General features: G+C 37.3%; 1 protein-coding gene and 1 non-coding gene across 2 annotated transcripts; both read right to left on the bottom strand.

The window, feature by feature from the left end:
* Nucleotides 1-1,306: 1,306 nt before the first annotated feature.
* TRNAM-CAU (transfer RNA methionine (anticodon CAU)) lies at nt 1,307-1,393 on the bottom strand. The gene is given in 2 exon segments: nt 1,307-1,342; nt 1,356-1,393. It is a non-coding gene; the product is annotated as a tRNA-Met (tRNA).
* An 11,085-nt stretch (nt 1,394-12,478) lies between these two features.
* Nucleotides 12,479-20,104, bottom strand: LOC149816330 (putative pectin methyltransferase QUA2). Its single transcript, XM_089986845.1, has 9 exons — nt 19,580-20,104; nt 18,627-19,401; nt 18,207-18,339; nt 17,615-17,855; nt 16,739-16,964; nt 16,419-16,594; nt 15,948-16,251; nt 14,843-14,981; nt 12,479-13,031 (listed from the first exon to the last, which is right to left on the bottom strand). The coding sequence occupies exons 2-9, from the start codon at nt 19,391-19,393 to the stop codon at nt 12,876-12,878; spliced, it is 2,142 nt and encodes a 713-aa protein (XP_089842971.1). The 5' UTR covers nt 19,394-19,401; nt 19,580-20,104; the 3' UTR covers nt 12,479-12,875.
* Between the last annotated feature and the right edge of the window lie 6,821 nt (nt 20,105-26,925).

The following is a 26,925-nucleotide window of genomic DNA, read 5'->3' as shown; positions in this document are numbered from 1 at the left end:
TATTGTTTTTTTACCTGATCTGGTACTGTCATATACATTTTTAACTGGATTTAACCTTACCATACCAGATCTGATTTGAATAGGGAATCGGATTCAGATTCAGATTCTGATCTAGCATGATCTGGACTATATCCGACCCATTTACACCCCTACTAGATCCAGTGAAAGACCCAGTTCCCTGTGCTAAATATCATGGCAGTGATAAGTCCAATGAAGTTAATAAAAAACTACGGTCTTGAGTAAAACCACTGTAAGACAACACAGTTGCAGCCACAATGTCAATGGGTTGGATCCAGGTATATACTAGGTCCCATCAACCTGATTGTCAGCTTAAAACAGGTCCAGACCTTATCGTGGTTGGATCCTATGTGATGTGATATGGATCTGGATCAGATCTGATTTCTGTGTTGCCAAGACAGACTAAAAATGTCCATACCCTTGTTCTTCCAAACCCTATGCATTGCATTAACGCATTGAATCCTGGGTCCGGTTTGCGTGTTCTGGTCAGACGTCACTCAACCAAGCCTAATTTCAGCTTTAGTCAGCTCCCACAAATTTGAACCTCTTGTTCCTGTTGCACTTGATTTTCTGGACCCAGGTCAGAAGCATGTCAAGCGCAACCCGAAACCCACTAGTTACGGCCGTGGGGCTTTAAATGATCCCAACATGACAATCTGGATCTGCTATACACCTGAATCGGGTTTGGTTTGGAACGAGGCTTGGACCAGATTTTTGGGTATGGTATCGGGTCCGGACCTGGGTCTAATAAGGTTCACTATAAGAAAAACCATACCTGAACCCGATAAGAACTACATAAATCAAACCTGGACCATACCCGATAAAACCATATTTTTTTATTGTTTTTACATTGAAAATTTGTGGGTCTTATTCGAATTCGGGTTGGGTCCGGGGTCTGGTATAAAATTTCACCAAGTATACCCGGGTCTTCTTATTTATCACCATATCCGGACACTATAGGGTTTGGTTCGGGTCCGGGTAAACCAGACCCGTTGACAGCCCTGTATATAGCTACTCAGTTCCTATCTGAATCCGAATCTGATTAGGCATTACTGAATGCCTATTTTCAAACCCAGTAAACTAGGATTCAGTAATGCCTATTTTCAAACCCAGTCTGATCGATTTACATCTCCAAATGATTGCCAAAGGACTCAAATTGAATGGGAATCGGTGAATCCATGATCAAGACTCTCTCTATAAGTAGGATACAATGCATCAATTTATTTGGAAAACTGCTCTTTAAATATTCAAGAAAAAAAAGGAAAAAGGGCAAAAAGACAAAAGTTTATGGGGTGAGAGAGGCTCGAACTCTCGACCTCAGGATCACTCTTTGTAGCTATGAGACCTACGCGCTAACCAACTGCGCCACCACCCCGTTGTTGTCATTGTGGTCAAATATTTATTGATATTCTAATAACTTACAAACAAGGTCAAACCTCCAGGTTCTGGCAATAAGCTAGGGCTGACCCTATTGGGCAATTGAATTCAGAAGATCCAAGATGACGGCGAAAATTAGTCAGAATAATCACGTAAATTTTGGAATGGGATGATATATAGCTGGTAAGGTGCCCAAACCCAGATCTGACTGAACCCAAGAACCCTGTAGACATACCAAACCTAATGAAGGATCTAGTCTAGGGTCGGCCCGAGTATATACCACAGCAACAAAAAAAGGATACCAATTTTCATGAAGTCTTAAAGAGTGCCTCTGATGCCTCGGATCTTAGATCCAATGATTGAATTTGATATAAGACCTACGTACACCAAATCCCCATTTCACACACGGGAGATTTGAGATCCAAGAATGGCCTCAGATTCACGAATATTTCGCACAAGTGGGAGGAGTCTGCAAGCCTGGGTGTGTTTGATTACCTCTGATCTCTGAGGTGAACCGATCGAGGTTTCGTGGATCAAGGTGTGGTGCCCAGAACCACAGCCCCCCCCCCCCCCCCCCCTCCCTCTCTTATCGGACTACAAATCTTAGATCCAAGACAATCAAACGCATCCTTATAGTCTTTCAAGCAAAGAATCACTTAATGTGTTTGAGAACTCGGATCTCAAATTAGAAGATTCGATGCAACATGCATGGGGAGTGTCATGGGGCATGGGGGCATCAATCCTAGCCATCCAGCAGAACCATCGGGGGGGGGGGGCATCATGTCGTAGAAGAAACCAGCAGGAATTCAAAGTGCCGTAATTGGTCACCACTTGTCTCAATTGTCGCCTGTAAAAACAAGTGCCGTAAGTTATTGCCTAAAAAAATCAGGAGCAAAGTAAGTTGTTGCCTGGAAAAATCAGGCAACATGATTTTGACCAAACACAAGCAAAAACAGTAAAGAAAATAATAAATTGGTCATGTTTATATATTTTTTAGTTCACTGTCAATTATTGTATTGTGCTAAAAATTAGTGCCATCTGTGATATTATTCGTTAAAAAAAGAAAGAAAAATCTTGAACGTTGCCTCCCAATTGCTCCATCTTGATAGTCCAACTAGGAAGCATTTCGTTACAAGGCTTGTGTTACATACTTTGGTGTACTGGTTTTCCTTTGTTCACTTGTAACTCTATATAAGCTTATTGGAACTCAAGGTTGCTTAGTAAAAACTTGGTTCGCCGTTATCATCATCATCAGAAATATTTCAGAATGAAAACTACCACACAAGCAACTTCAATCAGACCCGCGATTAGATTTGGATAAAAAAAATAAACACTACCACGTTGGGACCCACTACCAAATTGATAAAAGCCACTATGCAGAATTATCCAAAATTTCTCATTCTACCTTTACAATCCATGTCTCAATAATGACCACAGTGAACACTGAATACTTAATTAGGGTATAAAAATAAACAATAAAAAATGGTCATAACAGAAAAAACAAATGAGAAGCTTGCAAAATATGCCTCATGTGCTGAACTTTATTGATTATCGGACGAAAGTCTATGCGTTGTGGTGGGGCATACGGTGACATGTACGTTGCTAAGTGAAAAGTCTGTGTCTTGCCTATGGCATGCGATGCTGGCACGAGGCAATGCAACATTCCTCATTAGCACCTCAGCAAGCAAGTCATAATGTGTGCATTTCATCTGAAGTGCTTAGCTCCATGCTCCATGCCACGGGGGTCTCTTCTGCCATCCACAGACATGTGTCATATTTTGGGAGTATTGTGCCACTCGCAGCCTGTCTCAACTTCATGTCCACAAACGGAGAACTTTCATGCGGATTTTAAGTGTCATGGTTGAGTATTCTTCCATACAATCATATGTGGGGAACATGTCCGTAAAGTCAAAATACAGAAATTAGCTACTTCATCCGAAGGTATCATGTTAGTGCCTACGCAGGCCTCACCGAACTTCGAGACTGTATATCTCTATGCACGTTAAGAATTATAAAGCCAAGATCAAAATCTCGCTGACACATTCATATATGAGAAATACCCTGGTGTTGTTGTTTCGGCAAAATACAAAGAAGTCTACATTTGATAACACCATTCTAAACAAAAGCATTGTGTTTCTAAGGGATATTAAGGTTTTTTCAAATGACGGGAGTCAGCGCCCATAACACCTATATAGAGGACCTTCCTTTTGACTTGCATTGGTGCACCACTATGTGATTCGAAGTGAGAAACCTATATATCTCGTGAGTAGAACATAGGATTGCATAGGGGTGATCACGAGTATGCAAATTCTTCGTAGGCATCCCAGGCATGTATGGGGCTCACTCTTGTTGTCCGCCTTGCCGTTCAATCTTGCACCCTTGCAAGGGGCTCAATGAGTGCATGTCGAGTGACGGTGATTCCTCTTCGCTAGGGAGTCTCGCTATGTCATACTAGCAACTGACTTAGACTGGGGGGCAAAATGTCTTCTCTATCGTAGCAGGGGGGTTCCTCGTGGGGGGCACGCTGCACTCCGCGAGGCTCGCATGTTCTAAAAAATCAATACGCCCCTCATTCGGTGCATCTAAAAAACTTGATGCTCACTCCAATGTTCATGATACTTATTCGAACGAGTAGCTGGCTCTATCGACCCTCGACTGCTCGCACCCTCATCACACGAATGCGACACACCCGTCTCTCGTTGGCTTGTAGGTTCATACGCCAAAGACTTTGGCATCGCCCCACTTTCGACCTGTTTGACACGGTTGCTTAAGACAATTTTGTTGTGCTAAGCATGCATGAGATATGCTTCTGTTAGGCTTACGTAGTTCATCGCCTCTAAGACAAGTTGTGTGCCGCATGACCCAAACAACCTGTCAAACTCCTTCTCCATGCGAGATAGAAAGTGTGAAAAAAAAGCCATGACAGTCTGGCATAAACCACACCTTTAATACATAGAAATTAAGCCGTCAAAATACATAAATAAAACTAGGGCTCACCTAAAAAATAGGCATTTATCTTTAACAAAGAAAAAGAAGTAAAAACCATCTAAGAACCCTAAACCATCCATATCAGAGAGAGAGATATGGTGCCCTCTCTTGGTAACCACACATGTGCCAATGTTGGTTGAGGCCTTCCCTCCAACTACCAGTGACAACCTCAACCCACATTGGTACATTTAAAATAATGATTGATCAACCAAGTTGTTCGTCATTGGTATTTTTGTTGTAGCAATTGATTGCATGGTTATTAATTGCTTAGTTATTTCACAACAAGAAATAATATATTTACTTAATGCCAGTGAAAGTAAGTTATACCAAGGCCAAACATAGGGTGCTAGTATAATAATTTTTTTCTGGCGTGCCGAGGATAGCGCCAGAAAAAGTTATTTTATTGGAGCATCTACTTATTACGCCAGTAAAGATTAGTTTTTCTAACACACATAAATAGTACACCAATAAAAAAATAGGGATTTAAAAAAATTTGACTTCTAAAATATGTGTGCCTCTCTGTTCAACATCGACCATCATCAGCGACCACCACTATTGGCAGCTCTCTCTCGCTCATTCTCTTTGTATTCACCGACGACCACCTCTCTCTCTCTCTCTCTCTCTCTCTCTCTCTCTCTCTCTCTCTCTCTCTCTCTCTCTCTGTGTGTGTGTTCATCGGCCACTATCGTCATCGTCGATGCTCACTCTTACTGCCTGTATCGCACTACAAGAAAAACCCTTATTAGCGACGGATCTTTGTGACTGATTTTTTCTGTTGCAAATTAGCGATGAACTTAGCAAGAGAACATTAGTCGTCGCCAATCTTTGAAATATTTTTGAAATTAGCGACGATATAAATTCTGTCTCAAATCTGTCGCTAATTATCGTTAGATCAACGACAAAAAAATTTCATTGCAAAACTGTACGAAATTAGCGAGGGAATTTTTCCGTCGCTAATTAGCGACAGATTAGCAACGGAAAAATTCCCTCGCTAATTTTGTCGCTAATTTTCGATTTAAATCGTCCCACCTAAGGTGCGAAATTTTCCCTCTCTCCCTCGTTCGAAATTTAAACTGATGTTCGATTTAAACCGAGCCTCGTGCTCCAGCTGGTCGATGAAGCCGAGCCTCATGCTCGCTGCAATAAGGCTCACCGGACGATCCAGCTGGACGATGTCGACCGCTGCAACTGTCGTCGCCCAACTCCGACGCAACAGAGGAGGGCGGAGGAATCTCGATGAAGGGCGTGCGGATCGCGGGGCGGCCGTTGTACTTGGACATGCAGGCAACGTCGCCGGTGGACCCGCGGGTGCTGGACGCGATGCTTCCCTTCTTCACTGGTCGCTTCGGCAACCCCCATTCCTGCACTCACCTCTACGGCTGGGAGTCGGACGAGGCGGTCGAGCGCGCCAGGGAGAAGGTCGCTTCCACGCCACCTACCTCCTCGTCGGTTCTGACGACCTCCTCGACCTCGATCGCCTCCGCGACGCCATCTGCTCTGGCACCGGCCTCGTCTCCGTCATGGCCATCAACAACGAGATCGGTTCATTCCGACCTCTGCGAGACCCAATCGGAGATCTTGGGGTCGAGGGAGTACGGCTTGCTGGGATCCGGTGGTGGGTTGTCCTCCTCCTCCGTCGTCGCCGACGAATCGCTCCAAGTCCGGCCTATTGCTGCTGGAGTACCTGCCAGCAGTGAGCAAATTTTTTTTTTATTTTTTTTTTAAATTTATCGATGGATTAGTGACAGATATTATTCGTCGCTAATTTAAAATAGCGAAGGACTCGCGACGGATATTATCCATCGCTAATTTAAAATAGTGACAGACTCGCGACAGATCATTTTCGTCGCTAATCCATTGCAAATTAGCGACAAATAAGTTTTGTCGCTACTTAGCGTCAAAAAATTCACGATGAAAGCTATCCATCTCTAATCCAACGCTAATCTGTCGCTAAACTGTTTAGCGATGGATTAGCGACAGATTTAGGTCGTCGCTAATCCACAGGTTTCTTGTAGTGTTGGCATGGTATTTTTTTTTTATTTTTTTATTTTAAGGTTTTAAAATTTCAATTGCTAATTTAAAATTTATTTAGTGAAAGCATGCTAAATCAATCTTTTTCTTATAATTGATTTAGATTTTAGGGGTTTTGTATTTTAATTCTTAATTTTATAATTTATTTAGTGAATGTTAGCTAAATATTTTTTTCCTATATATGATTTAGATTTTAGCAGTTTCGTATTTTAATTTTTAATTTTATAATTTATTTAGTAAATGCATGCTAAATCTATTTTTTTTTATGTATGATTTAGAATTTAAGGGTTTTATATTTTAATTCATAATTTTATAATCTATTTAGTGAATGCATGTTAAATCTGTTTTTTTATATATAATTTAGATTTTAGAAGTTTTATATTTTAATTTCTAATTGTATAATTTATTTAGTGAATGCATGCTAGTTTTTTTTTTCTTATATATGATTTAGAATTTTTGGGTTTTATATTTTAATTCCTAATTTTGTAATCTATTTAGTGAAAGCATGCTAAATTAATATTTTTTTCTTATATATGATTTAGATTTTAGGGGTTTATATTTTAATTATTAATTTTATAAGATATTGAGTAAATGTATGCTAGATCTAATTTTTTATATATAATTTTGATTTTTACTTATTATTCATTTTTTAATAGATGCAAAATCATAGACTAGTATCGTCACAAGCATCGACGCAGAAATCAGAAATGTCTGCTGAGTCATTAGGTATTCGCTATGTCGTATTAATAATGCAATGTTGTTTATGGTAACTAACAAGTTATCAATGCATGTCTTTTCAATTAAGTAATTAGAAGGACAAGAGGGTGTGCATGTGCTTTGGTTACTGTAATCCTTAGCATGAGACAAGCATAAGGTTCTCATTAATAAGTATAGATAACCTATAGGATGAGAATTGAATTACCTTAGTAGCTTCATAGGAACCATTATCGGAGATCCTTACCAGTTAGCTTTACAGTTTTTTACCTATCGTTTATTACCATATTCTTATAAGGAGGATGCTTAAGCTTTAGTTCTGGTATATATATATATATATATATATATATATATATATATATATATATATATATATATATATATATATATATATATTAATTGATTTGATATTTACCATTTATTTCTTCAACAATAGGTAAGATACATATATTATTAATAATGCAAACAAAGTATGAAATTCTAAAAATGATGAAAGGATAGGTGCTGAAGAAATGCACTAGAACTTAAAAAAACTTTAGGTTTGAGCATAGAATGATCTACAAGCAATATAATACTCTCAATGAGCACTTCGCTACACCTCTACCTTACATCCCTAATAAACAGTCTGAATGTTTGATGCATCATTTTGATTCTCGTCAATTGAAGGTTTGTATTTTTCATTATATGTTAATGTTGTATGCATTCATTATATTTGATTGTAATAGTATATATATAATATTTTTTGCATGATATCGAGAATAGAATATAAATGTAATATTTTTTGTATGGTTGTCATTAAGTATAGGACTTTACACTTTTTAATCATATTTCATTTATTCATAGGATGGTGATGATGGGGTAGGGCCTTCTCGAGGAAAATGCTTTGCATGACTCGTACCAACCAAAAACTTGATGTTGTCACTGCGAAAATAAATCAAATGATGATAAAGCCTATTTGATTTAGAGTACATTGTTATCTATAAAAGAATTATATATGAAAATAAAATGTATAATTCTTATTTAATTAATATATTGTCTTGAAGATAGAGATCAGAGACAAGATAGCTCAGTTGTCTCATATGTCTAATGGATCCATTGATGGCCCATCACAAGGGGATGTCCTCTCTTAGGTTTTGAGACCAGACAAATATGAACGTGTACAAATGTTTGGCATGGGGGTGTCCAATTAGGAAGTATTTTAGTGTAGGTCTAAGTCGAGCAAAATTTTTGCATCAAAACATTGTATATCACAAGAAGATAGATGTAATGCAAGAACGACTTACATGTTTGGAATATGATGTTATAGGGTTGAATGAACTATTGTTGAGAATGATGACCAACTTTCAATCAAGTTTCTCATAAGCTCCTTAGGTAAGTTGATATAACTAAATATTCTAATCATGTATATAAATTTGTATTTGATTATATATGTATGTGTGTGTGTGTAATTATCTTATCTATGTTTATTCACTAGCCTTGAATACAAGTGGTGCACCTCCGGTTCTGAGACTGTCTCTCCTCTATGTAATTCATGAACTTTTAAACTATCTATATATATTTGAAACAAAACTTGTTTTTTTCATATTGGTTTAAATATATACACGAGCTTTCAAACTATCTTCTCTTTATGCATAAACTTTTTTATAGCAGGTTGAATATGTGCATGATAGAGTTATATAAGGTTAGAGTTATGTATGTATATATGTGAATGATGAAGTTATGAAGTGGTGAATGAAAATTGTTGTGTTTCTTGTATGATTTTATATATGAATGTTAGAGTTATGGAGGGTTAAAGTTATGAAGTGTTGAATAAATATAGTTGTAGGTTTATGTATATGTATATGTTGTGTTTCTTACAAAGTTTTATATGTGAATGTTGGAGTTATGCAGTGTTAGAGTTATGAAGTATTTGATGGTAAATGAATAAATGATTATAAGAGTTATTTCATATTGAATGAAAAATATCAATGTATGTAAGAGCTGATTCATTTTAGAATGAATGAATTGAACGAGCTATCATTTTGAATGAACGTATGAAATGGTTTATTTTTATATGAATTGATGAATGTATGTATGTATGATCTTATTCATTTTTTAATGAATAAATGTATATATTAATAGGTCCATTATTGAATGAATGTATGAGCAGGTTATACATGAAAAAAAAACTAAATTAGCGAAAAAAATATTATTGATGCTAAATTCAATGAATGAATAAAAGCATTTTTTACGCTCAAAATTGTCAAAAGATACATTATTTCTAGCTTTAATTTAGCACCAAAAAAGGTAGCGAACAAATATTTTGGGGTGCTTTTTAGCGCCAAAAAGGTTTTTTTTCTAATGCTTTTCTAGGATCAGAAAAGACTTTTTCTAATGCTATTTTAAAGTCAGTAAAAATCCATTCATTAGCACCGATAAATGTATTACGGGTGACACTTTTACTAACGCTATATTAGTGTCAGTAAAGGTTTGATTTCTTATATTGGTTTTATACAAAAATTATAAAAATCCAGCCAAAGATGCATATGAAACTTGGTCCGGACTTAAGGTGCAATTAGGATATAATTAGGTATCTGATCTGAGTCCAACACATTATGTTTATATTCTGATCCATAAAATAAGATGCAAACATTCATTTGGATTGGATATAGATTCGTTAAAATCGAATTATTTTAAAGATATGGATCCAATTTGGATCATTATTTTAACCTAAACCTAATTTCGGTTCATATCAAAATCATCTCGTTGCATTTTTTCTCATGTAAATGGCTTGTTTTTATTCTATTTTTATTAGTTCCAGCTGTGGCACATGTATTTGGATCTGAATTCAACCATACCTCTTTAAATCTGATTTGTACCCGAAATTCATATTTCGATCTACTATTCTTATTTCATATTAGAAATTTTGATCTATCATGTTCTAATGCAAATTTGATCTTACACTCTTATCTAGTACAATTAAATCTGATTTGAATCCGAATTCAGACTTGGATCTACTGATCCTATTTTATATTAGGATTAGGATCAGTAATGATTCAGCCCGAATTTGACCCTTGCCCTGTATGTACGTTTAGTGTAGATGCATTTAGACAGAGAGGGAGAGAGTTTAAAGCAATGTTGTCAGTATCGGTATCAGCCCTGAATCGTTTAGCCACCGATTCAGCTGTGCGGCACACTCAAGTGAATCGTCCATTATTGGCCCAAAAATAATAAAAAATTAAGACAAAAGTTCAAGCTTATACGGGTTATGAAAGAAACGAGAAATAGCCATTGGATCTGGGGAGATCCAACGGCCAATAATTCAGTACCACCATATTACGGTGGTACCAAACCCCCATATATATAGGCTACTAAAGAAGGTAAAGAACTAATGAATTCTAATTTTTTTTTAGATCAAATCTTACGGATGTGATCTGTATGGTTTGTTTAATAGGAAACTTGTTTTGAATTATGTGATTATGACAAATAATTAGGTTTTTAAAAGGGTCAAAAAAATTAACGGCCCACAATTTGTCAAAATTTTGTAACTCAAAATATCACTTTTTTACATCAGAAAAGCTTCATCCAAAGCTTGATCCTTAGCAAACAAACCATGCTAAAGACATCTATGTCGTTAGATGGAGTTGATACAATTTACACCTATGATTTCTAGCTTATTAGTTTCTTACCTTCATTAGTAGCAAATATATATATATATATATAGATTGTGTTTGACTATTTATTTTTTCTTAAAAAAAATATTGGTTGTTTAATAAAAAAAATCTTTTTTATTATGTGGTAGTAATGCTTAAGTTGAAACAGCTCGATATGAAATGTGGCTCTTGATAAACTAATTATGGTTAGGGCTGGGCATGCAGTGACCTGTCTGACTGGTCATGTACCATAATATTATATGGTGGTACACTCTTTTTGCAGAGATCTAGCCACCAAATGTTAAATCTAACTTTAAACATGTGTTAAGCATGATTTATTTAGTATATAAGGTTTTATCATGTCCAATGCACCATAAGATTTCATTTTTGAGATGGTGAAAATCAACAGCTCACAATTCATGAAAATAAGGGTGGTTTAAAAGTAGTATAAATTCATATTTGAGTCAACTTTCATAAATAAAAATAATAAATAGAATATGCTAAACATGATCAACAGTTAGATTTTGCTTATGAAGCTTTGATCTATATAAATCAAGTCTGCACCACCATAAGCTTTGATATATATATATATATATATATATATATAAAATTTATTTGCAGCATGGCCCCTGCCCAATTACGCCCATAAGCTTAACGGTTAGGCCATGGGCCAGGCATTTGGTAGCAGGCTGGCCTGAACTGGGCCACCCCAGTCAATGGCCCATTGGCTAGGCCGTCCCATTGTCCAGCCCTAGCTGTGGCATGGCATTGGGCCAAGATGGTTCCACATGTTTGGGTGAGGTGCTATTGATGAGGAATGCTACTGCAATTGAACGTACAGTGGCCGGTATAGTGAGATAGGTTGATAAAGAAATTTTTTTTCTCGACAGAGAAAGCTGGGGTTAGGCAGACCCCTACCAGTTATACAACTATATACCATTGTTTTCGAACTTGCAACATCCCAACACAAGGTGACGTGCACTAACCACTCCTGCCAGACAAGTGGAGCCCCCGTTGATAGGTTGATAAAGAATGTTACTGCCATGAATGGGCAGTGGCCCCTGTTAGTGTCAGCAGCAGAGTATTTGGGGTCCCTGCAAGCAGAGGAATTACTTTTTCTGACATCATACTATATATGCAGCACGTTTTAGCATTAGGCATGACATGAGGTACCCATGGATGACTAATGAAGGTGACTCTTGGATTGTCACCAAGTAAATGACTATTCGGTTGCATGTGAAAGTGTGGGGTTAGATTAAATGGTTTATCACAGATATGAGTGTTGAACACTATACAATGCAGACAATCTTCTTTGAGCTGTGAATCCATACACCAGCAACGCTATGGCAGTGTAGTACACTAAACAACTGGTTCGGTTGAAGTTTAATGATTATAAAAAGGCAAAAAAATAACTCAAGCCAACTAATAATGAGATTCCAATGTCAAGAGCAACTTGTGGGGAGCGTTCTCTGGTAGAGCAGAAAATTCAAAGATTGCTAAGCGTCAAAACAGTGTAGTCTGGTGTGCAAAAACCTCCACAGATTTGCCACTGTAAGTTTTTAACCTTGTAATATATTCAGTTAATTCGACCATACAGAAGACAGTAGAAACAAGAGTCGAATTTACATATAAGCATATAAAATTCCTTCACCCTGTCATGTAAAATGTCATCAACCCCAACCCCCAACCCAAAGAAACCTGTCAGAAGAGGAAGAACAGAATCAAGTAACCAGGTTGTACATGAATATCATTAATTAACCTTTTTATGAATTGACTACATCGTTCATTATTCAGTAGCTTTGACAAGAATCTCATCATTTTTATCAGAGTTTCCTGTATCCTTACAAATTGACAATTACAGAACCCTTTATCATGCTCTTTTCAACTGCACATGTTACATGTCCCAAGGACACCTTGCGGTTCCTCGGATTTTAAATCACATCCACCTCTGTTTTAATCTATCCCCCTCAAGTCTTTGATTTCCTTTCTCTTGTATGTTTAGGGTTTCTTCTTTGGTGGAACTTTATAATATTCAACTATCACGGAAAAATTAATGTTCTTTTACCTCCAAAGGTTTAAAAAAATCAAAATAAATATGAAACAGACATCTTCCCACTATAGTTGTTTCTTGATGAGCGGCTTTTGGCAGATGAGGAGTCTCTCTTCATTATTACTTTCTACTTCTACCACACGTGCATCCCATTTCATCTGTGTGGCAAGGGATCTAGCCATATCAATGTTAGAAGACTTGTCACGGAGAATCACCCAACCCTGCATAGGATACATCAGTTTGTTTAATATGCGTTAATAAATGGTGCTAAGAATGCAGCTAAAATGACAGTTGCATTTCACACCTAACCACCAGTCATGTTAATGGATAGTTCAGTTGGAAATTTCTGTGAAAATGCATGCACTTATTTTCCCCCTAACTTTTTAACAAATATGGCACCTCTCAATGTCCAGAACACTCTCAAGAAGTAGGAGGAGAAAAGAAGAACAGGGGCTGCTGCTGAACCGATTCCCAATGAGGAACCGTGAGATAGGATGCTCTTATTTATAGACTATGAGATACAGTCCTTTACAAATTACAACACTACCTATTTCTTTATGCAATAAGGAAACTGAAATACAAAGGCATATTTCCTCATACAAGAGGAAAACTGAATAATAAAGGAAACAGCAATTATAAGGAAACCACACAAAGTAGGAAATGTGAGCTCCTATTCGCGCTGGATCTGGGTACTGGATGTGGATCCAATATCCAGACCCGGCTGACGTTATCTCTTGATACTTTTCATTATTTTCAGAAAACCGAGAATTATTTACATTTTCTATGCTGATGCTACATAGACAAGAAAATGACTAAATCCATGCAGAACCTGCGGTAGTGTGAGAAGTTATTTCCTAGATCAATAACGCCCCATGGAGTTGACTTCATTATTTTCAGAAAACCAAGAATTATTTTACATTTTTTATGCTGATGCTACATAAACAAGAAAATGACTAAATCCTAGCAGAATTCGTGGTAGTATGAGAAGTTATTTCTTAGATCAATAACGCCCTGTGGAGTTGACATTCCAAAGGCTCCACTTGAGAGCCTTCCATTGTCCTCATGAAACAAAGGCAGAAAAAGAAAAAGGAAAAAGGTTCTTCTTTTCATTGGAAATGAATTTCTGTTGTTAATCAAGATAGGACAAGGCTATGCCCTAGTCTAATACACGACATACCCCTTGGGTAGGATTTTGGGATTTTGAGCCATAACAGTGGGATAATTTTCAATGATCTTTTTTTTTTCCTTTTATGCTATATAATAATTTTTTAGGAAGCCTACAAATCATATCAAGCTTTTTGACCCCAGGCACCACTACCTTAGATATGGTTCATGTTCAACAGTTGGGAGATTCAACTAATATCACATCTTGAAAAAGAAAGACAAAATCAAGATCAATAACGAACAAAATATGCTGTACCCACACTCAGATTTTCATGTTATAAAAAAGGAGCAGATATTCAGGAATATACTCTAAAGGACAGGTGATGAGTGATGCCAAAAAAATACTACCTGGTTTATTCAAGACCATTAACACATCAGCAGTAGTTAATTTATTTACTTACTAATTTTGTACTTGAGTTTAGGGAATACAAAACCAGAGAATCCAACTTGTAAACTGTTTCCTTACAGTTTCCACATGGTTGCCCCAAAGATCTAACCGATTTTGTTGACAAATTGAATTATTCAGGAAGCACGATTTTTTAAATTGTACGCATGGATGAGTGAACATCATTTAGAGCACCAATTAAACAATTAGTTAATACAACAATTTCAAGCATTTAACTTCCTCAAGGAGAACTCATTTAATAAACAGGAAGAGAAAACTATTGAGGGAAAATTAATGGTTCTAACACAAATTACAATTGCAGTTTCTTATGGTTCATCAATCGTGTGAAACAAATGGATAATAAACTACAAGATAGCACAGCTAAAGCCCAGCCCTTCAGATAATAGTACTAATATCACGTAATGACTATGATACTTATGCATAAAGAAAGGCAGTTTCAGAAAGCCTGAGTTCAAACATCACCTCTGGCCGAAGTAAACGATCCATCTCCAAAAATATGTCAAATGTGGTACACCTGTGCTGGAGCACACTTTCAAGTGAAAACAGGCTATCAGCATGCAACATATCGTAAGTTCTGGGGTATGTAGGAAATGCTTCACACCTGAAAAAAGACAGAAAATCATAGGACTGAATGAAATGCTAAGTTCCAAAGCATTTCAGATATTAAAAAATAAAGTTCAAGAACTGCATTGGTTTTACAAAATAAACCAGAACATGTGACAGAAAACCCAAAGAGCATGTGTAAGTTCATTTAAGCTTGTATATTCTATCAGCTTTGTCCACTGGGGAGCTAAAGTTTCTGCTCTTCAGTGCCTTTGCAACTGCTGTTGCCTACTTGGCATACACGGTGTAGGAACTAAAAAATAATGCAACAAACAAACAACCCACCAAGAACAGAAAAGGTGGGAGAATGTGAGAAAACAAAATAGTAGCTATCAATAGCTTCAGGGGGTTAACTGATTGTTCTAAGGCCAGGAAGATCATAAAAAAAAGATATGATCGTGAGCTAACGATAGGTAATTTCTTGTTATCATCTGACACCACTTTATGCCAATGGGAATTCCTCCAAGGTCTGGGCAGCAGTGTTCTTGGGGCAAGGCAGAACTAGGGTAAGCATGAGACCTGATTATGCCATCCCAAGCATAAATTCATCACAGCAACGGCCTCCATCCACCTTAGCTCTGGGTAAGGTAGACATCATTCCACCTTGATAGTGAAATTTCATTCCAAACTGAATGCCATATGAATTTGATGATGGATTCCATCCAACAGAGAAATACACAAGGAACACGAAGCTTAAGAAGACAGACTAAAATCACAAGACGTGATTCAAGACTGGGGAAATTCAATGCATGGCATGTTCCTTTGAATACCACAGAACATAGAACTGCATGAGCCACATTGCTGGACCCTAATTAACAGAAAAAAGTGGAGACCTCTTTAAGCTTCAACGTGAAGAACAACAGACATGGGGACAACCAAATCAGTGGATTATGTTTTTCTCAACCAAAAGTATGTATATCACCATAAAATATCTCAGAAATGAGGTATAAATGATTTCACGTACCAGTCATGTAGAACACCAATGAATCCTCTGTCCAATATAAGGGGAAGATAACTTGGATTTTCAACAGGCACCACATTCATGACCCAAACAGATTTTCCAGCATCCAGCAAAGCAGAATTAAAGCCACCAAAATGAGCATTCATATCCATTACATTTCTAAGCATGTTAAAAGGTGGAGAAGGATCCTCATCACCAGGTCTCTTTGGATGGTCCGAGAATATTAGAGGTGAGAGAAGAGACCAGTAATTTCGGATTATCAGGTTCCAGCTTATATTATCATCGTCAATGTCTTCTTTGTGCACACCTAATGTATAAAAGAAATTTGTTACTGATGAATCGGTGAAAAGGAATGTTAAAATAGCATGTTCAGATCTTTTTCTATTTACAAATACTGGCTGACATTTTGAGTATCATTGTAAAAATTAGGAGTAAATATGACCATTTCCCAGGTAGTGCATCAGCAATGCATACCATATAGAGCAAGCTCAGTCGAATTTGGTTTAGCACGAGAAGGCCAGGCTGTACGCTCTTCAATAGGAATCCATCGACGACTTTGAGTTCCTCCTATACAAGACACAAGTGGCCGATAGTATGGAAATTCAATATCACGTCCCTTCGTGCAGATAGAAGGACGTGTATCAGGTTTCCTGCAAATCATGCAGCAACTTATAATTAGCAACACAGAAAGCAGATGATATATGACTTCCATGCATAGTTTTATCTTTGGAGCAATGCAAAGTTATAAAAATAAACTGGAATTACAAAACAAAAAACTGTTGTCTGCTCCTCACCTAGAGGTGTAGCAGTCCCTTTTACTCGTCTTCTTCCAAACAGCAGTTTCATCCTGTTGGGACAGCAAATCCCAGCAAAGGTTTTCAGCAAAATTACGAATGTAGTTCCATTTTTTCAGGTTCTCTTTGTTACGTGCTTTTCTGTGAGTATTTGTGACTGGTGAGGTCCAGACAAAGTAGCCTCCAGGCCTCAAAACTCTATCGGCCTCAATAAGGAAAGCGCCACCTGCATAAAACAAAGGCCATGGTAAAACTCTGTACTGGCCCTATATCGGATACTTCAAAAGGAAAATGGCATCATAGATAAATGCCACTAATTAGAACTGAAATCAGATGGCTTCTAGTAGGTTTTCAGGAATTTGTCAACTCAGAAAGCTTCATATGCCCTTCAATATGTATCTGTATTGCAATAAAAAACTCAAAGCATGCCTAGAAAGAGTTAACAGTTAGATGTTTACTCTTCACCTCAGTCACTGGACTAGAATCATGTAGATAAAGATTCATCTTGGTTGGTACTAGTACTACGACATATGGATTAGTGCAATCACCTTCAAGCATGCCATAGTCGTAACCTTTTGCAGAAGAATGGTAGGATATGATTGTAGAATGTCCAAGTATAAGCCAGGGTCCACATGGTAGAAAGGGATGCATGTATTACCTAAATACATACTCTCTCTCTCCATATATATATATATATATATATATATATATATATATATATATATATATATATATATATATATATATATACAGAGAGAGAGAGAGAGACTCACATGTAGATTTATATATTCTGTAGGTACTAAACTTCTCACTTTGGTATGCACTATATAATACATTCAAATGCAGGTCTAGTTTAGAATGATAGAAATATAGTACCTTTTAGGTTCCACTCTACTACACATCTTGCACAATGGACCATGTCAAAGGAAAGAAATGGATATGGCAATTGTTTTGAACCAAAAGAACCAATCATTGCCGGAAGACCTCGTTCAAGGGTTAGCTGAACCTGACTCCCGCTAACCTCATAATTTGCAATGCACATTGTCAACAACTGCTTTGAAAAGAGATGCGCTCCAAAGCTACCATAACCACAGCCTATATCTAAAACAGTTCTAACCTGCAATACATACATCAAAATACAGAACAAGTCAGTACCTAGAAGACGAAAATCAGCATTCAAATTTCAGTTTCAACAGAATTCATGCAGCAAAGAATTGAGCGAGATTTCATTGTAGCAACAACAAACTAGTAAATCCATCCTTTTTCATTGACCTATTTTTCTAAGCCAAGGTAGAAAAAAATTTCTAAAACCAGAATCAATTATGTATAAAAGCAAAACTACAGGTCAAGATCAACCTCAGTATAGCAAAATTGAATTGATTATTTGCACAGTTTAGGAGAGTACAGGCTTCGCTGGTAATAAATAGATGACTAAGATTTGAACAAGAATAAAGAAAAGGATACTCACACCAGCATTAACAAAATCAGATTCGTTTTGCAACCCAATCATTCCTGCTATTTGATGTGAATAGTCTTCAACTTCATCAACAAGATAAGCCTCAGACCGGAAGGAAATCTGGTTATCCTCCAGCATCATCATCCTGAAAACATATGAACCCTATGATTAAATTAAGCACAAGAAAGATCTAACTTCTCGCAATTATGATGATCATTTTATTATACAATTTCCCCCAGTAGAACAAAATAAGAGGATAAAAAGCGCCAGCTGACTAATTTTATGTGACGCCAACAATGACAAAGAACAGAAAAGCAGTAAAAACAAGAAAAACCAAGAATTCAGAGCATGAATTAGTTCTAACAAATCGGAATCAATCGAGATCCATCCTCATATTCAGAACAAGTAAGCTCACAGAGAAACACAACTCACCTTTTCGTCAAGCTTCCCGACGAAACGACTTCCTCGGGCGTAATCTTCACATTCATACTCCATATCACATCTCTCCCTGTAGGCCACCTCAGGGGGACTCTGTAATCCCTTGGCGGAAGGATCAAGCAATTCTGCTTCGACTTCGGATCGCAGTATCGATCGAACTGCTGGCTATCCGCAGATCCTTCCTCCGAACCCGCAGTAGCATTGAAGCAAGGAACGTAGTCTTCCAATTCCGGGGGGCAGAAATCTAACTCTCTGAGATTAGCCAGCCCAAGTGAGAGCACCCCAATATCTGAAAAATCCTCCATGACCTGTTCTTGAAGCCGCCGATAACCCCTATAAGCGTTCGTACTCGGCGTCGTCGGCATCGTGAGCGTCCACCAGAAAGACCCGCACAGAGCAAGAAGAATGACCACAACCAGACCGGATTTGAGCAACCGAAGGAACAAGCTGGGCCGGCTCCGGGGCACATTGAGCGCGCCGGATTCGAGCCTGCTGGACGGCAATGGCAGATCCTTCGGACCAGATCCGAGGCCGTTCTCGTCGTCAAACGGCTTCGAATTCACCTTGCCATGGCTATCATCAAGAGAAAGACTAGCCCTTCTGCTCCAAAACTTCAATAGGGACGTGAGCTCGAACGAGCTACCCAAGGAGCGAGCTCTCTGCACGCCCTCCTTCTCACCTCTGTCCTTCACCTGCGAATCGCTCGGATCGCTGCCGCCATCGGAGACGCGCCTGCTGCCTCGCTGAAGCGGACGCGACATCCTCCCACCTGCAGCCACGTACAAATGCACAAAACCCACCTCTCCTCAGCACCAATTCGCGATCTGGGAAGCTAGAAATCGAGTTCCCCCGCCAAGATCCGACCCCCATTTCTCAGAAGAGAAACGCGGGCTCAGAGTCTCGGGCCACCACCATTGAGAAACACAAAGAAAGGAAGAAAAACTCACCCCTGAATTAAAGATGAGGAGGCACAACTCTGAACGCCCAACTCAGCAGAAAGCCTCACAGAGAAGCGGCAGAGCTGCAATAGAGAAACAGTGTGACGAGGGAAGCTCTGCCGCTGCTCCACCTTAGAGAGGATTCAGTTCCCTCCTTGCTGATGCATCGATAGACCATAGTAACCGCTCCGGGCGTCGGTGCTTCAATGCATACTTTAAATTCTAAAACCAACACCAGAATTACCCAAAGCAAACGGAAACCAAGTAAAGAGTGAATAGATAATAGTCCTGCCGACAGCAATCCCGCTTCTCGCTTCCCCCTTCTTAATTCTCTTCCACAGTAACGAGAGAGAAAGAGAGAGAGCAAATGGGTATATTTAGAACCACCACCAAGATTCAAATCTTAAATCAGAGTATGAGCCTTAAGTGTCTAACAATGACCTCGTGTTCTCTCCACTCTATAGAGAGAGAGAGAGGGTGTAGATTTGGAAGGATCTCACGCTCACAACCAAGTGAGAAGTCCAAGATGGGTCAGAACTTAAAACGCCGCCGTGTATAATTTATGGTCTTCTTCCCCTCTTTGACCTCATTGAGAGTTTGAACCAAACCCACTAATGAATCCATCTTCTTTAATGAACTTCAGTGTTTTCTCCACCGCCACCTTGTCTGTATTCAATAATACTAGATATGAATGGAGCTCTCTCTCTCTCTCTCTAAAGATTTAATATTTCTATTCTAGATTGAATCTGAGGGGTACTAGTTAAATTATTAAAACATTTAGGAACTCACGCTCATTATTAAAAAAGAACACTGATTCACTGTCGAATTTTATAGAAGAGTCGATAGAATTCATAGTAGATTCGTGTCTCAAGGACTGGAAAAGGGGGATTTCTTTGCCTTTTTTATTAATTTTGAGGGGATATTAAGGACCATGGTTGAGTGTCCCTTACTGCAAGGTCGAAGCTGGGTGTACTTAGAACCTCAAGGGTTTAAACAATCAGAGGCCTGCCAAGGTGCAGTAAGGTTTTTCCCTTCGCTTAGCGAACAAAAAAGAAAAAGACATGACCTATGTATTTTACAGTATTGGTTTGTGAAGTCAGTATTGGCATTAGTATAGGAGACTGAATAAAATCTCTACTTAATTTTCCCTTAAACAACTTTTTTTTCTAATGCATTTGAGAGTTGTATTCATAAATTACATACATAATCAAGATAATAAAACCAGCTTCAGATCGAAACTCAGTAACATAACTATATAAAACTGGTTAAACTAAGTATTTTACTTCTGGCCATTTACTCAGGTGGGCCTTGAATTGACTTCAGGTCTTTTTCCTCAGTTTGTCAAAAATATTGGGAACCAAACCTTTGATTTTGTTGTTAAGATTCTAGAAGTCAAGATCTAACAAAAAAATTTCCTTTATCTTAGTTCAAAGGTTAAAATCAGACTGTGGTTAAGGAATCAAAACGGGCAAGCGCCAGTGAAATATATAATATATACTTGACATAATCTAGCTGTCTTTACTGTTGTTATATGTAGAGGTCGAGCTCCACAAAATTTGTTTGATGGAAACGTTTTGACTCTTCTGCCAATCAAACGCCAATTTTGCCATCAGAACAACCAAAACACAATTTTCAGTTTTTCTACCACATTGCCATTTAAGTTGAAAAGCGTAATACAAACAAGATTCCTGAGTAAGACATATCTGAATCCTCTTGCAAAGAAGTCCAAGATCAAAGACAAGAACTTAAGAAATGAAAGGAAGAATAATCAATTTTTTTTTGAAAGGCAAGTTGGGTTAGGCAGACCCCCACCAGTTATTATTCAACGTACCTCTTGAGTTTGAACCTACAACGTCCCACCACAAGGAGACGTGCACTAACAGATCCTACCAACCCGCAAAGCCCCCCCCCAGTTGGTGAAGAAGAATCAAATATTGTGAAGTTTTTTTCCTGTTTTTCCCAAAATGAAATTACTCATTCTGACCCTAATGGTCAAACTTTGTTCCATGATGGTTTTAACTTTGGAAGAACACTACCAAAAAATTTGTGGATCAACGACGACCTCAATCCGTCACCAATCTGTCGCTAAACAGTTTAAAGACGGATTAGCGTCGGCTTAACGACGAATAACTTCTATCGCAAAATTATAATCACTAATTAGCGATGAAAACTATCTACCACAAGTTTCGTCTCTAATTTGTGATGAATTAGCGAATGCCATGATTTGTCGCAAGGTCGTCATTAATATACGGAGATTTTGGTTTGACGACGGATTAAAATTCGTCGCTATTGTAGCGATGAATTAAAATTTGTTGCAAAAACATTGGCCGATTCACTTTTGCGATGGATTAATATTCGTCCTTAATTCATCGCTAAATTAGACGCCGATAGTAAATAGTGACGGATAATATCCGTCGCAAACAATAAAAAAAATTTAACAAAAAAATTTGTTTAAAACATAAATATCGAGAAAAAATTCTCATGATACAATTTATATTTTCTGTACAATTTATATTTCTTGTGTATAAAAAACAAAGTACACATAAAAAATACATATAAAAAGTAACTAAAATAATTTATCAATCCACTATAATCCTCATCAAGTTCTAATTATTTACAAGTGAACATTTACAAAGAGTTTTTTTTGAAACAACAAGAAGGTACAACAAATTCAACACATGAATCTAATCATTGCCAAGATTCTGTACATCATCTTGTTCATTGTCTCGATCTGCCCCTTCAGCTCCTCTACGCTGATTATCTCCAACATCCTACACGAGAAAAGAAAGGTTAGTATTGATAAACAAAATATAATAAAATAAATTATACGCAATGCACCTAAGTTAAGGCAATCAAAGTAACATGAGTGAATTACACATAATCTAGCTAGCAATAAAGTGAAGGATATTAACAGAATTCAGATGTGTTCTAAGGCTGACATAAAAAATTCATAATGATTCAATCATGCAAATATGTATTCTAATCATGCATATACTAGCTTGAAATCTAACGACGTGCAATACATCACATGAAACTTTCATACCTGAGAGGCACCTGCAGACGAAGTTCCTCTGTCCCAAAAAAAGTTGCACAATTCATTACGGACAACGTCGAAAATTGCTTCATGTAAATAGTCACGCATTGTGTCCTTAACAAACTGGCGTACACCATCCCAAGAATTAAGCAGGTCAGTCGGATGCTTGGAGCTTATGCTGGCGGGAGAACTCTGTGAGCCGTGACTGGAGGGGGCAACGACTGGTGAGGTGTTCATATTACTTCCAAACCTGAACACACGACCCTTTTTGGGTTCACCTGTTGCAGACACCCATGTTGCAGGATCAAAAAGTTGATGCTGAGTGGAGTCATCGCCATATCGTTCTACCATCTGTTGCTTATATGACTCCTACAAAGTAATGATTACAGTATGAATTAATAATTAAGAATTACAATATTTATGATAACTTGTATATTATAATGTTTATTAATACAATAAATACATACCGATGTCATTCTCGCCTTCTCTGATATGAACTCTCCCATGGTCTTGCGTTTATGTGTTTCAACAAACACATCCTTGTATGGCACAATGCCTCCTTTTTTCTATTTCCTGCAAAGTTAAATGATAAAAAAATTATTTAACACGTATGCAACAATACTTATAAAATTGACAATATATATTGATGAGTTACCATTTTCTTCAGGTGGCTCTCAAAAGTCCTAGATTCACTTGTGTGTAGATGAGCATCAAGCATTTTTGCTCAGTTTTGTGCAGCCTTCGCTGAGCAGTTTTAAAATTCATGCTCTACCCACTTGTCGCACATTGCATCCCAAACATCTGACCTAATAGTAGAAGGTTCATGCCCCTTCCACTGCAGTGAATCATCTATCCTGCCAGATGCTTTTCTTGTTGCAATCTTCATATTGTGTAGCATGTCTGCAAATCGACTGGCAGTCACCTTCTGTCACACCTTCATCGCGTCTTGCTCCTTCATCGTAGTCGCGAAGCGATTCGAAGCCTACAAATATTTTCAGAAAGTTAGTAGACATGACTATAACAAAAAATTAAATATGACACACATTAACTGTGAGAAACGATTGTATACCATGAATGAGGATCATAATCTGTCTAACAACTCCTTCGGGTACTCTTTTTATTAAGCGACCGATTTTGGTAGATATTAAACTAGTGAATTTTTAATCTCTCATATTACTTCTTGTGGCTCGAACCTCACGTTGCACATGAATTGGTACACATTAACTATCAATATACAATATTTATAAGATAAGTATAGGATAAGTGAAAATGAAATACTTATGGTCGATTATCGATATACACTATTTGAATGAGTCTTCTTGTGTCAGACTAAGAAGTCTCTGCATCCAACATTGTCTCATGACTTGTATGAACAACTGGTGCAGGTGGGTCATGTGCAGGCAAAACATCATCTATAGAAAAATGAGTTATAAATTCACACAACGCGCATTTAAACTAATCAAGTATACAATTAGTTAAATGATATACCTATCGAAGTAGCCCGTGAAGATGAAGGTTGAGACTGGTTATCACTAAGTGATCGACCACTATAACCTTCATAACCTCCAAGAACCATATTCTAACAAATAAAAAATGTCATGCAATACATTCAAACATTGTAATACATTCAAATCATTCAAGTCATTGCAATATATTTCAAACATTGCAATACCTTCAAATTATTCAAATTATTGCAACACATTTCAATACATTCAAATCATTCACATCAAATATTGCAATACATTTAAATCATACAAACATGTTACAATAGATTCAAATCATAACTCTATATATATCGAAGATACATAATCAAAGAATAAAAAACGCCATGCAATATATTCAAACATTGCAATACCTTCAAATCATTCAAATCATTGCAATACATTTTAATACATTCAAATAATTCAAATCATTCACATCAAATATTGTAATACATTCAAACATGTTACAATACATTCAAATCATAACTCTATATGTATCGAAGATATATAATCAAAGAATAAATAATGCCATGCAATACATTCAAACATTGCAATACCTTCAAATAGAGGTATGTATTTCAAGATTTATTTCACTAGCTCGAGAATTCATCATCATCACTTGTTTGACTTTTATATTCTTCTTCTTCCTCCTCCTCCTCTTCTTCATCTTCTTCTTCTTCTTCATTGGTCTCCCATTCACTTGGTATATCATTTGGATCACATTCTTCCATGAATGTTTCATCGACCAATAAAGATATGACATGCATACCATGCGCAACATCGTGATCATAAAAGAAGTCATACATATCATTTGATTGATAGTAATCACTCTCTTCAGTTAACTTGTCTTCCTGTAACTGGTCATACTCGGGGTATAGTTTGGACTTCACCTTGCAAACTACCCAGCATTCATTTCTATCTGACTTCTTTGTACTCGGAAATAAAGTATAGTAAACTTGTTGAGCTTGCGAGGCTAATATGAATGGTTCATATATTCCAAACATTGATTTTTGATTCACCTCCACAATGCTTGAGGCTTTGTCGACTCTTATTATAGTGGGATCAAACCAATGACACTTGAATAAAGTTACCCTATTATTTATGCCTAAGTAAGTCAACTCCATTATTTCTTCTATAACACCGCAATAGTTATATTCATTTTCACTGTAGTTGCTACCCTTGACACGCACGCCACTATTCATCATTGACTTATTTACACCGTAGTCTTTTGTATGGAATCGATAACCATTTACGATGTACCCATTGTAACATTGCACAACTTTAGTCGGACCATTTTGTAAATCACATATTTCTTGATCTTTAACATCACCATGGCAGGCCTACAAACATAAACAATGACTGTGATCACGACCAATTAAGTAATTTATTATTGTTTACACAGAGACAATGTATGTCATCGTCCTTACCAACTCTTTCAACCATGCCACAAACTTATTTTCATGTTCTTTTTGTACTTTTGCATCAGTGAGATGTGAAAGTTCTCTTCGCAACTCTAGATCAAATCGTCTGCACTTAACAAATACTTATATTATCGAACCATGTATGCACGTATAGAACATAAAAGGATATAGATTTGTGTTGCGTCTACATATACTTACTCGATGTATGGGTCGGTCACTGAGCAATTAAAAAGGATATAGATTTGTATTGCGTCTTGACCGACAACTTCCAAAGGCATGCCCAAGTGGTTGAAATATCGACAGTTTGTCAGCTACAGTAAATTATTCTTCATCATCATCACGAGGTGGGCATGTGTAACATGTTGGAATATGAGGTTCAAAGTACATAGATGAGAAATTTGAAATTTTTTCTAAAGTGTATGCCTCACAAATAGAGCTCTCTACTCTTGCTTTATTTCGAACCTTTTTTTTTAGATCAAATATGCATCTGTCAAAAATATACATCTCGGATTAAAATAAATTTCTCAATAGCATTGAAGAAAAAAATATAAGAAAATATATACCTTTCAAATGGGTACATCCACCGATATTACAAAGGCCTACCAACCCTTAGTTCATATGGCAAGTGTATGATCAAATGTTCCATAACATCAAAAAATGCTGGCAAAAATATCTTTTCTAGCTGACAAATAGTAGTGACGACAGAATCCTCGAGATTCTTTACCTCAGATACTATAACTTTCGATGCACACAATGTTCTAAAAAATCTACGCAACTCGGATAATACCCCCCATATAGGTTTGTCTAACATATCATAGAATGCGAGTGTATCAATCGTTGTATAAAGACATGGCAATCATGGCTCTTCAACTCATATAATTGTCCCTCGTCTATCCTCACAGCCCGAGCAATGTTAGAGATGTATCCATATAAAAATCTCAATTGTCTCAACCATTGACATACCTGCTTTATTTGATCTAGTCTGAGCACGTACCTTGCCTTTAGTTTCAGTACTTTGCCATTGTACTCTTTGAGTTTCAATTCTGGTCTTTTATATATTATTTTAAAATCCATACGGGCCTTCAGATTATTCTTCATTTTCTCTTTCACATTCATTACTGTATTGAACACATTATCAAACACATTTTTCTCCACTTGCATCACATCTAAATTATGTCGTATCAATAAGGTCGGTCAATATAATAGTTTTCAAAATATAGATTTCTTTGTTCAATTGTGATCCTTCTCAAATCCAAGGAAGGGCGTTGGGCTGCGGGCATCTGTCAGTCCATATGGAAAGTATCACAATCTTCTTAAAATCTCTATGCTAGACAATCATGTGGGTGGACATTTCATTTCAGTTGTACTTGCTTGAAACACATTCTTTTATCGTCGGAATGGATGGTCGCAGGGTGAAAA

Source organism: Nuphar pumila, chromosome 14, assembly GCF_984573655.1.
Source record: "Nuphar pumila chromosome 14, dmNupPumi1.hap1.1, whole genome shotgun sequence".
Classification (NCBI taxonomy): domain Eukaryota; kingdom Viridiplantae; phylum Streptophyta; class Magnoliopsida; order Nymphaeales; family Nymphaeaceae; genus Nuphar; species Nuphar pumila.
This window is presented reverse-complemented; position numbering and strand designations above follow the sequence as displayed.

What these genes read in the sequence shown, in the direction of transcription:
- LOC149816330 (XM_089986845.1), bottom strand. Translation starts at nt 19,393, where the DNA reads ATGTCGCGTCCGCTTCAGCGAGGCAGCAGGCGCGTCTCCGATGGCGGC. An exon ending in CTGATTTTGTTAATGCTGGT is followed by an intron (nt 17,856 to 18,206) that starts GTGAGTATCCTT and finishes TATGTATTGCAG; the next exon opens with GTTAGAACTGTTTTAGATAT. An exon ending in GACTGAGCTTGCTCTATATG is followed by an intron (nt 16,252 to 16,418) that starts GTATGCATTGCT and finishes TTTATACATTAG; the next exon opens with GTGTGCACAAAGAAGACATT.